This window comes from Vipera berus, assembly GCF_964194415.1.
Source record: "Vipera berus genome assembly, chromosome: 2".
NCBI classification, from domain to species: Eukaryota; Metazoa; Chordata; class Lepidosauria; order Squamata; family Viperidae; genus Vipera; species Vipera berus.
The window spans coordinates 122,540,451-122,552,459 of record NC_138203.1 but is presented as its reverse complement, the minus strand read 5'-3'; the positions used below and the strand labels follow the sequence as shown (position 1 = coordinate 122,552,459).

Sequence of the window (12,009 nt, the reverse complement as noted above, 5' to 3'; positions counted from 1 at the left end):
TTTTTTCTTTTCTTTGAACACCAGCTATTTATTTTACACTGATAGGGAAAGAAGCTGCAGCAGTTTTTCTAATTTCTTAGAGAGTTAACATGGTTAATAAGTCCTGCTATATGGAAGCAACAACAACGAAGCAAATACCAGTGTTAGATGTTTAGTGCCAGCCATGGCAGTTCCCCAAAAAGGTCATCAGATGGAAGCAAAGAGGCTTCTTTGCTTCCACTGATGAGTCAGGGGTCCCAGATCCCTACATCCCCATTGGCGAGAGAGTTTTATGGTTAGGGAGGGGCTGAGACCCCCCATAAATACCTCTGCTCAAGGGGCTGCCTCTCTCTTCAGTTTTGTTCTTCTTCTGTTCCAGTTATGCTATGCTAGCTTGCTTTCTTTTCTTTTGTTCTCTCTCACATGCAGGCATGAATGCCTTCATGCCAAGTAATTCTTTCTCTCTAATCTATCATTGAATAAAGCTTCATATGATTGCATCTCTGCATGATGCCTTTTACTTGGAAGCACCTTAACGATCCATCGACCTCGTGAGACCATCCCACAACCAGAGCTTTGAGTTGTGCCCAGTTCCTTACTGAGGCAGATTCCTAAAAATGATGAACCACATAATTCAACATGCTGAGTCAAACTTCAGCACTATTCATCCAAGCGTACTGACTCAAATGTTATTGCACAAGTAGTGCCCTTTCAGTGTTCTCCCAACTGTGTGGGGGTCACTTTTCTGTATATTGCTGAGAGAATATTTCAAATAAACTGATAACATGGGTGAATGGCTTGCCCGAGCAATGCCTATGACTGGTTGAGATGGATTCTTTATACCTTCTCCCAATTGCATAGGGAGAAGAAGAGGACAAAGCAAGAGTCAGAATGCAGTGCAGGGACTTCCCTGGCAAGTAAGGAGAAGAAAGGCTTGTGAAGCCAAGGAAGGAAGGAATGGTGAGAGCAGAAAAGATGAGTGGATTCCTAACACTGAATGAGACATCTCTGGAAAAGAACGGGATCCAATTAAAAGAAGGTAAGGTAGAGTGAGATGATAAAACAGCTTTACCAAAATGGCCTTTCCCCCAACCTAGTGCCTTTGAAACTATAGCTACAAAAATGTCCAGCCAGGATTCTCTTGAGAATTTCAGAATTATAGTACTAATCGTAGGGAACATTGTGCTGGGAAAATAGCTGTATGGAAAAGTCCTACTGAGCAAGCATTGAGCAATGGTTCCAGAATATTTATTCTACCTCAGATAATTCAGAACAGTGTTTTTCAACCTGGACAGCTTTAAGGTGCATGGACATATTGGCCAGGGAATTTGGGGGATTGAGGTCCAAACATCTTAAAATTGCCAAGATTGAGAAGTACTGCTCCAGAGTATGACCAATCTACTCTGTGCAAACATCTCCCATAAACATCTCTTCCAACTCTAGCAAACTCTACCTATCATGCAGACTACCTGACTGAAGTAGCCCAGACAGCGCTATTTGGGAATGCTGGTTAGGCTGGGGAGTAAAATGGTTACCAAAAGGTTCAGAAGGGACCTCAGGGGCACATCCATAGCCTTGGTTGATAACAAAGGGAAGCAAGCAATACTCAAGAGGAGGGCGTCATCTTTGTGCCAGTTATGCAGAAACTATAAATACCTTCCGCAAATGCTGGATGGTTTTGGAAGGTGTTTTATGTGGAGCAGCTCTGAAATGCACCTTGATGCCCTAGCTTCAGCCAACAAGAGCTGATGGGAGCATGAAGACTGGCATGCAGTACAATGGATCCAGAGCTATGCCAGGGAAGAGCTTACCTGGACCAGAGAGCAAAGCTTACCTTTTTTCTCTTTCTTTTCCTCCTCTTCCCCACCAGCACCCAGCAAAGTAAAGATGATCCCAGTCTGTGAGTTGACTCCAACAGCAGTGATAACCATCCGCCCAGAGCCTTCCATGACGTGGGTGCCTAAATCAAAAGAAAAGTCAGAGGACTACTAAATGGAAATGTTAGGAACCCAAGAACTAGACCTTCTGGATTCATTTACAAGGTGAGCTACTCTGGAAAAGGTACTGAGTTATTTGACATCTACTGATGGCGTGATTTGCAAAACATTAGCAGAAGGTTCTCATAGGGCTGTGCAGTACTTGGGACCTGAAGGGGGGGGGGAAAGTGTTTTGGAGCCCCTGTCGCAACTCTTAAAAGCAGATGAGAATTTTTTCCCAGAATTTGTTTGTTTGTTTATTTCTATCCTTTATTACTTGCTGCCTTTATTATTTTTACAAAGAGCTCCAGGCAGCAAACATATCCAACACTTCTTTCTCCTTTTTCCCCCTCCCCCAACAATAACCCTGTGAGGTGAGTTGGGCTGAGAGAGTGACTGGCCCAAAGTCATGCCTGAAGGAGGACTAGAACTCACAGTGTCCTAGTTTCTAGCCTGGTGCTTTAACCAGGCTAGACCGAACTGAATTGCTTGGCTGTAGCAACACATTGGGAAAAGAGACATTTGGATGAAGGAATTACTGATGGGTGCTCACCAGAACTAATATGCTGCAGTTGATAGATCTCAACATTCTAGTAAATGACAGTAATGACACAACAGTGTTGATTTTGGAAATCTGAAATCTGCTGCTGTAAGCTGCTGGTTGTCAGCCTGGGTCTTAAAGAGATCTATGCTTCCTCCTGAAGAGTTAAACATAATGTAAGACTAATTCCTCTCAAAAAAACATTGGAACTTTCTACGAGATCTGCCACCCTAGGGAACTACTGGATGATTCTTTAAATTATTTAGGAAACCTGGTGGCGCAGTGGTTAGAATGCAGTATTGCAGACTAACTCTGCCCCCTTCCAAGAGTTTGACTGTGACCAGCTAAAGGTTGATTCAACCTTCCATCCTTCTGAGGTGGGTAAAATGAGGACCTGGGTTGTTGGGGGCAGTATGGTAACTCTGTAAACTGCTTAGAGAGTACTGCAAGGCACTCTGGAGCGGCATATAAGTCTAGTGCTTTTGCTATTGCTGTTGAGTACACGGTTTCAGTTCGAGAGGAACTTGAGAGGCCTGGCTACCACTCTATGACTGGTTTCAGATAAATCACTAGAGGAGCTAAAATCATGTTAGGTGTTTTGTGTTTCAGTATCTTGAAAGATCTTAGCAGCTGCTCAGTCATATCATTTGAAACAGGCCATCACATTAAGCCACAGCAATTACACATTGTTATGTACTGGGCTCATTAGTAATACCATGTGGGTTGCTGGAGCAGCTAACGGAAGGGACCCTGGAGGTCATCTAGTCCAACCCCCTGCTCAGGCAGGAAACCTTATACCATTTCAGGCAAATGGCTGTCCAGTCTCTTCTTAAAAACCTCCAGTGTTGGAGCATTCACCACTTCTGGAGGCAGGTTGTTCCACTGGTTAATTGTTCTAACTGTCAGGAAGTTTTTCCTTAGTTCTAGGTTGCTTCTCTCCTTGACTAGTTTCCATCCGTTGCTTCTTGTCCTGCTTTCAGGTGCTTTGGAGAATAGCTTGACTCCCTCTTCTTTATGGTAGCCCCTGAGATATTGGAGCACTGCTATCATGTCACCCCTCACTCTTCTCTTCATTAAACTACACATACCCAATTCCAGCAACCATTCCCTATTGTGTTTTAGCCTCCAGCCCCCTAATCATCTTTGTTGCTCTTCTCTGTACCCTTTCTAGAGTCTCGACATCTTTTTTACATCGTGGTGACCAAAACTGGATGCTTCAAACCTATTGGCTGCCACCTAGGGGCTAGACTATATATTGCAGCTAGTTGCAGCCATTTCCCCAGTTCTGACTCTGCACGAAATAAACCATGAGTTTCCTGTATTCAGTTGTCTCGTCTTCATTCCTGCGCCAAAGACCCTGCTACACAACACACATTATTAGGCTGGAATTTAGGATTTACTGTATCTGAACCAGATTTGCCCCATTAGATCACGCCCTGAGATCATCTTGACCATATAATGAAGCACACTGCTGTTTAGTGTAGATATTACTAATTAAGGCTCAGCCCCCAAAGTGATAAAATAGAGGTAAAGCATTTCCCAAAATATCGGGAATGCCTTAGCACCAGAATGATGTACTCCTTTTTGAAAACAAAGGAATATAGCTGGTGGGCATCACCTGAAATGCATTGAGTTTTATCTCCATACAGCTCATCTATCTCATGTGGCCCCTGCTTCTTTGGAGCTGACTCAGTCCTTGGATTGTTCCTTAGCAAGTAATTAAACCTCTTTGACATTTGCTCCAGAGCTGAGAGATTCGATATGAAGATGTACCTCTTGGCTTAGTTTAAACTTTTCTTGTGGCATCTTGCTTTTAAAAGCTCCATATTTCTAATCAGTGTCAGTAACCTGTATAATATGATTCATCCCAGTAATTCATCCAAATGTGATCTGGCTGTGAGCAGAAAACAAAAGATTAATGGGCTTTGGCTGTTCCATGCCTGTGGGGTATGGGACCTTTGGATTTTTTGGGGGGGGAAAGGACTTGGAGTTGGAAGATGTAAGGCCAAGAGATTGTAACTTTTCTGCTGTTATATCATTTGAACTGTCTGCAGAGCCCAAATGCAGGTACTGCAGATATATTCTCTGTGGGCGCGCCAGACCTGTGGAACCACTTGCCGGTTGAGCTCCGGATGGCCCCCGACCTTCGGTCCTTCCGGCGGGATATAAAACTTATTTATTTGAGCAATCCGGCCTGGTCTGATGGGTTTGGGGTTGGGTTTTTAAAATGGTTTTAACTATTGTATATATCGGGCATAAATTATTTAATCGTTTTTTTAACTTTTGTACTTTGTTTTTTAATATTTATTGCCCTGTACACCGCCCTGAGTCCTTCGGGAGAAGGGCGGTATAAAAATTTAATAAATAAATAAAAATAAATAAATATTTAACTCTTAGAACAGCCTCACAGGGCCCAGAAGCCTCTGAAGAATTTGGAACCCAGTGTGAAAAATAGAAATGAGCATCCTTCCACCATTCCTGTGTTCCTGTTAAGATTAAGACTCGATAGGCTTCCCTCACTTTGTGCCAAGCTTGATGTTCCCTGAAAACCTCTCATAAAAATGAATTTTCAGAAAGCAAGATACTGTCCCCCCCAGGGGAAAAAAGGCTGTGTGGGATATGGTGCCAAATTCTATAACCAAAATGCATCAACAAATGTGCTCATAAAGTTTTAGAGGGCGGAAAGGGTGTTTTGAAGGAAAATGTTCAAGCAGTTTCAGTGGGAAAAACCTTGACATATTTCCAGACCTTTGGAACAAATTTATGCTGGTGCAAATCGCATCTTGGACAAAAATGATAAATCACATAATAGCACATGTGCAGAAAGCAAGGGAAACCTATTCAGATACGTCAAACTTGCGATGTCACGTGATGTCGCGCGACATATTGGAACTTTTCCCCCATTGCTGGCAATGGGGTGGGCATGGTTTTGCCATGATGTGTCCAGCCTGCGGGCTGGCAGTTTGATACCCCTGCATGATAGGTCCTGACATCCTTTAAATGCTACAAGAGGTCCTAGAGGAGATATGCAGGAGTTACTTACAGAAAGGAATAGATATATTTTCTTCACCTTATTTTTTACATATAGAGCAGTAGATTTGATATATATATATTTATATGGTTATATTATTATGTTGCTACTCAGTTTTGAAGTAGTCTCATACTTAACCTTTGTTTTTAAAAAAGGTTAACTGTAATGGTTTTTGAAGACATACATATTGTGACTTTGAATTGGTTTTAACTCTTGACAAGTTCCTTTAGTTCTCTTGGCATGGATTTTCGGGAGTGGTTTGCCATTGCAAACTTCCTAGGGCTAAGGGACAGTGACTAGCCCAAAGCCACCCAGAAGACTTTGTGCCTAAGGCAGAACTAGAACTCCCAACTTCTAGCCCAGTGCCTTACCTGCCAAATCCTACTGTCTCAGGTGACTATATTAAGCCAAAGTTGTAATGGAATATATGGATGACTTTGGGGAAAGAGAAGAGATGCTGCTTAGGAAACAATTGGATAAGAGTGGTAGGAGCCCACAGTTGCATAATGTCAGAGAAAGAAACTTAGGAAAGACTGGCCTTAGTTAAGAGTGGAGGTGGGTAGTTTGTGTCCTTAGACTTGTAAGGTTCTGTTAAAGTTAATGTAGCTTTCCTGTAAGGTAGAATTAGTTCATCTTGTCATGTTTTTTGTCTGGTTGATCTAGGACAGGGGTAGGCAACCTTGGCTCATTTATGACTTGTGGACTTTAACTCCCAGAATTCCTGAGCCACCCATGCTGGCTGAGGAATTCTGGGTGTTGAAGTCCACGAGTCATAAAAGAGCCGAGGTTGCCTACCCCTGATTCTAGGAGGACTGTCAGATGTCCCTCACCTGATAGCAACATGGGATCTTTGTCCGCTGATTTGCGTACATGATCTGACTCTCCCGTCAAGGAGCTCTCATCTATCTTGAGATCATTCCCCTGAATAAGCGCTCCGTCGGCAGGAAGCAGGTCACCTAGGAGGGAAGAGAAAGAGGTTAAGCAATTAACTCTGTCAACAAACGCTGGTGGCCTACAATCTTATGGCCTTTTTATCTACAATGGATGTCACATAGAGCTACCCATTTTGCTTCCTTAATTACTAAAAGGGGAATAAGCATGCTTGCTATTTGATAAACAGCGATACACAGTGCTTCTTAGTGCTTCCAGAATTTCAGTGGGAATTTTTTTAAAAAAAAAGATATGCGTGCTTGCAATAATTATATTTCTGGAATTAAGTGTTAAAGAAGTACAACAAAATAGAGGTGAAGACAGCAGTGCACACATATTTGCCACTGCCATTTTATTGGAAGTGAACGAGGGAAAGAACACTTTTATCTAAATCCTGGATGGATGGGAAAAATGGCGTAGGTTTCTATTGTGTAGGTTGTTTGAAATGAACACAGAACAATTCTTTGCATTCTCTCTTACCATATTTGATCTGGGCGATGTCTCCCACCACCAGCTCAGCCACGGGAATTTGGACCTGTTGCCCATTGCGGATGACAGTGAATTTCTGTTCCTGTTCTATGCGGCTTTGCAGACCTCGGAACTGCTTCTCCTTGCTCCAGTCGTTGAATGCTGTGACCAGCACTACGCAGATCACTGACAGTAGGATGGCAACACCTTCAATCCAGCCAGCTTCTGACTCACCCTCATCCTCTCCGCCCCCAGACACGTTCCCGCAGACTGGAAGGAGGAAAAAAAGAAAGCGTTGGTTTGCTCCTATTACTCTGATCACACATCACTTCTCCTTAAATCAGGAAGAGGTGCCATGATTCTATCAGCCACAATATCTGGGGCTGCAGGTAATTAGAAGTCCAACTGTCTGTTTCTACAATTCAGCAACTTTAAGATGTGTGGACATCAACTCTCAGGATTCCCCAGCCATCATGTTGGCTGGGGAATTCTGGGAGTTGAAGTCCAAACATCTTGGTGTAGACAGCGCCTACCTCCTTCTTACAGTCGTCTCTCCTTCTTCAGTAGCTACAGATCTGTATGTTTTTACTTGTGGTTCTTACTTGTGTGTACTGTGCACTGTGGACAGCGCTTAATTTTATTGTGAGATACACAGTGACAATAAAGATATCCTATATCCTATCCTATCCTATCCTATCCTATCCTATCCTATCCTATCCTATCCTATCCTATCCTATCCTATCCTATCCTATCCCAGGGGTCAGCAACCTGAAACAGTGAAAGAGCCACTCGGAACCGGTTCCCTCACAAAAGGAAAAACTGGGAGCCGCAAAAAAATGTGTGTGCATGCGCGTACAAGTGCGCATGCACAGAACAGGGTTTGACTGAAGAGTGGAGCCAAGGCGAGATATGCACCTACCCTGCATATTTGAATTGATTGGTTGAACTTTTTTAGTCCCACTTTTTTTTTACTACACATAGCAGAGGACTGGGAGCCGCAAGAGATGGCTGAAAGAGCCGCATGCGGCTCCGGAGCCGCGGGTTGCAGACCTGTGTCCTATCCTATCCTATTCTATTCTATTAGATTCCCTAGGAGTGAGCCAACAACTATAAAGATTGCTGATTTTACCACTTAATATTCCAGTATTAATAGGCCTAAGTCTCATACAACTGTCAAGATGAGATGCCATAAATATAAATATTATTAACCTCATTGTTTTGTCTGTTGATCCATACAGACCATTGCAAAATTGCCTAGAACTGGATGATTTCTGCTATCTGCTTCAAATGGATTGAGGGAGAAGTTGGAATTTAATATTTACCTATTAAACTCATTAATAGGTAAGTAAATTGCTAAGCACATTGGTTTGTGCTTAAAATTGTAAGCCGCCCTGAGTCTTCGGAGAAGGGTGGGATATAAATGGGATTTTAAAAAAATGGATGGTAACAGAATTAAACTAACCTGAACACCCTGATTTTGCCTGGGTAAAACTGGTAAAATAAGTCTCAATTTCAGAGTGTTGTTGTAGACTCCCACTTGCACAATCCCTTTTGCATAGTAAAAAGGTAAAGGTTCCCCCGCACATGTGTGTTGGTCGTTTCCAATGCTAGGGGCCAGTGCTCATCTCTGTGTCAAAGCCGAAGAGCCAGCGCTTGTCCGAGGACGTCTCCGTGGTCATGTGGCCGGCATGACTAGACGCCAAAGGTGCATGGAATGCTGTTACCTTCCCACCGTAGTGGTCCCTATTTTTCTACTTGCATTTTTACGTGCTTTCGAACTGCTAGGTTGGCAGAAGCTGGGACGAGTAACAGGCGCTCACTCTGTTACACGGCCCTCGGGATTCGATCCGCCAAATTGCCGACCTTCTGATCGACAAGCTCAGCATCCTAACCCACTGAGCCACTGCGTCCCTCTCTTTTGCAAAGTATAAGCATACAAATATAAGTAAAAAGATGAAGCAGCCTAGCAGACATAGGGATGAGCCAGCATGAAGAAATTTGATAAAGTTGGGCAGACTAATATGCAGAATCAATGTCTCTTGGCTCTCCCAGTTGATCTACAAAGGAAGATGGATCTACCATCTTAGGACAAGGCTTTGATGTCATAGCCATATAATTACTACAATTGTTCCCCTCCCATAGCGAGGCTAGCAAGAAATCATGCTAGCCTAAATCTTGTTGCCCTTACAAACTGTATTCTAATGGCCATGATTGGTGGTTTCCTTGATGTAAATCCCAGCCCTATCCATGTTGTATACTTACTGTACATCCTCCAAAATTAGTACTTACAAAGTTCTGATTTATCTCATATATTGTGGTGCTTTCCTCCCCCCCATTCCTATTATAAAAGGTAAAGGTAAAGGTTCCCCCGCACATGCGTGCTAGTCGTTTCCGACTCTAGGGGCCGGTGCTCATCTCCGTTTCAAAGCCGAAGAGCCAGCACTTGTCCGAGGACATCTCCGTGGTCATGTGGCCGGCATGACTAGACGCCAAAGGCGCACAGAAAGCTGTTACCTTCCCACGGGAGTGGTCCCTATTTTTCTACTTGCATTTTTACGTGCTTTCAAACTGCTAGGTTGGCAGAAGCTGGGACGAGTAACAGGCGCTCACTCTGTTACGCGGCACTCGGGATTCAACCCGCCAAACTGCCGACCTTCCGATCGACAAGCTCAGCGTCCTAAGTCCTTGAAACTATGGGCTGACTGGCTGACTGGCTGACCCATGTATCATTAGGTGGCAGCAAAGAAAGTTTTGTATCCCTTGGCTGCCATCTGCATTGAGGTGCTCATCAGTTTCAGGAAATTGACTTTCTAGGTCCATCAAGGACCTTCCATGGTTCCTCTACAAATTAGGGAGTATCTCCTTTGAAGGGAGTTTGCCTGCTCAATCAAGAAGACATCCTTCAGGTTTCCTGCTTCAAGAGCTGAGAAGAGTAAGAGGCCAAGTTTTCTCAATGGCTGTCATGTCCGTTTGGAACAATTTCTCCCCCACTGCTAAAATTTGGACAGCCCCAACTTTGGATAGGTTTTAGAAGATGATCAAATGAATGCTGTTCTTTTGAGCATTCAGAATCCAAACACTGTCTGATGTACTAATGTCTTAAGTGTTGATGATGGGTCAAATGCTGCTGCTGTTGTTATGGCTATTTTATGGTTTTGATGAGGAGCTTTTGATTTACTTTAGGGATCTGTCTTGTGAATTGCCCTTGGTTGTGTGATAAGAATGGTATATAAATACTCTAATCAAACAGTTTCTGTTACTGGTTGGCCATGGGCCATTGTGGGAGGTTTCAATAGTGGCACTTAGTTATATTTTCCCATAATGCCCCAGAGCAATGTTCCACAATTTCTTGAAATGAGGAACTCCATGTGTGGATGTCATGGCAGAGATGGCAGGGATCCAATCTTACCTTCACTTTCTTCACCCGGTGGAGCATAAAAAGATAGTCCCAAAGAGATGATGGCAGCAATTTCCAGAATGATTAGGGTCACATCCTGAAGTGCCTCCCACACTAACTGCAGGAAGGTCTTGGGCTTCTTTGGGGGTATAAAATTCTGTCCATAGATCTGTCTTCTTTTTTCCAGATCAGCTGTGTTATCGGAGAGACCTGGGGTCAAAAGAGAGAATGGTAAGAATGAAGCAGCAAGTCTGTGTGACAGGCTAGAGAATGTCAATGTACCAGGAGAAAAATGTGTTAATCAGCTTTCCCAACTTGTTACCTCAGGAGCAAGGCCAAAATGTCCATTGTCCCCAGCCATAGGTTACGAGGTGGGGGAAGGCTGTTCTGTTCCCAACATCCAAACATTCTCCAGACATTCTATTACCACCTAGGTTTATGCTTTTAATGTTTTAAGTGGATTTCTGCAGATGAAGGGAAGGGTTTAGGTATGCACTCAGAAACCAACCTCAGATAATCCTAGCTCTTGCCTGGCAATTAAAATTACGGTTCCTATGTAGGTGCTCTCTTGCTTGGGGATTGCTGGATGATTTCCAATATGGAAAACAGTGGTATAAAACTGCTTAAATCATGATCTGTGATGAAGTGACCAACGCCATGAGAACAGGAGGGTAAGCTACGTTCATTTATTTATTTAGATTGATATCTAATTTATACAGATGGTCATTGACTTATGACCACAATTGACCCATTTTTTTGTTAAGCAAGACAGTTGTTAAGTGAGTCTTGCCCCATTTCACAATTTTTCTTGCCATGTTTGTTAACACTAGAATTGTTAACTTAGTAACATAGTTCTGGTGTTTCCAAGTGTTTCTGGCTTCCCCATTGAACTGGGATGTAGATTTGAACTTGGATGTCCTGATGTCAGTCCAACACTTTTAAGCCCTAAGGAACAAACTAAAAGAAGGAAAGTAAAGCTTTAAGTCTAAAGAAGGCTTCTTAGTAAATGGCTTTGCCCGATTAAAAATCAACAAGAGATGCTCTACATTCTTACAGTGTTCAGTTACGGCTTTGAGGACAAATCCTGTATATTCAATCAGTTTCAGTGTAGGCCCTTAATGGGGGGGGAGAAAGATTCTTCCTTCCACTGCAGAACTGCAAGGGAAAAGCAACACATTTCTGCTTTCTATTATCCCGCCCTCCCAACTTAAAATCTGATTCAGAGGAATAGGAGAACTAGGATAGTTAATGCTTTTCTGGAATTCTGGATTTCATCAGGACAAAGCAAGAATAAACTCTGACTTTTAGAGAGTCACTGAAGCCCATTTATTGTAAAATAGATTTGGTCACAGTGGTCATTTTCAGCATGCACCAGACACAACGACTTAGTCCAAACGTGGAGCCTGGTATTATTTTCCTCCCATGACTTCATCAGCTTGGTCTGGATCACAAATCACCAATGACAAGTAGTTTTACCATCAGGGTAAGCGGTGGGGGTGCTGACAGTGTTCTAGGCCCCACTCTGCAGAATGATTAGGAGAGCCTGTTGTGATTCAGGGTCAGCCTGTGGGTTCGGCAGTTGGGTCGGACGACTCAGAGGAGGAGGGGGGTGTTGAAGAGCTTGCTGAGGGGGTTGAAGATCTTGCTGATGAGAGCCCTCAGCCAGGCCCCTCCCACCTGGTCACGA

The 12,009-nt window shown here is 43.3% G+C and overlaps 1 protein-coding gene across 16 annotated transcripts in view; it reads right to left on the bottom strand.

The window, feature by feature from the left end:
• The window catches only part of ATP2B3 (ATPase plasma membrane Ca2+ transporting 3), a gene marked incomplete at both ends in the record, with an annotated part of 87,938 nt that overhangs the window by 62,658 nt on the left and 13,271 nt on the right, over nucleotides 1-12,009 (bottom strand). For 7 of the 16 annotated variants that reach the window (XM_081321600.1, XM_081321609.1, XM_081321611.1 and 4 more), the window contains 4 exons: nucleotides 1,814-1,939; nucleotides 6,358-6,483; nucleotides 6,938-7,195; nucleotides 10,335-10,532. In XM_081321600.1, the coding sequence (XP_081177726.1) occupies nucleotides 1,814-1,939; nucleotides 6,358-6,483; nucleotides 6,938-7,195; nucleotides 10,335-10,532 (708 nt within the window). Of the gene's footprint in view, nucleotides 1-1,790; nucleotides 1,940-6,357; nucleotides 6,484-6,937; nucleotides 7,196-10,334; nucleotides 10,533-12,009 lie in introns of all 16 variants that reach the window. The other 9 variants (XM_081321612.1, XM_081321615.1, XM_081321613.1 and 6 more) reach the window with 6 other exon arrangements.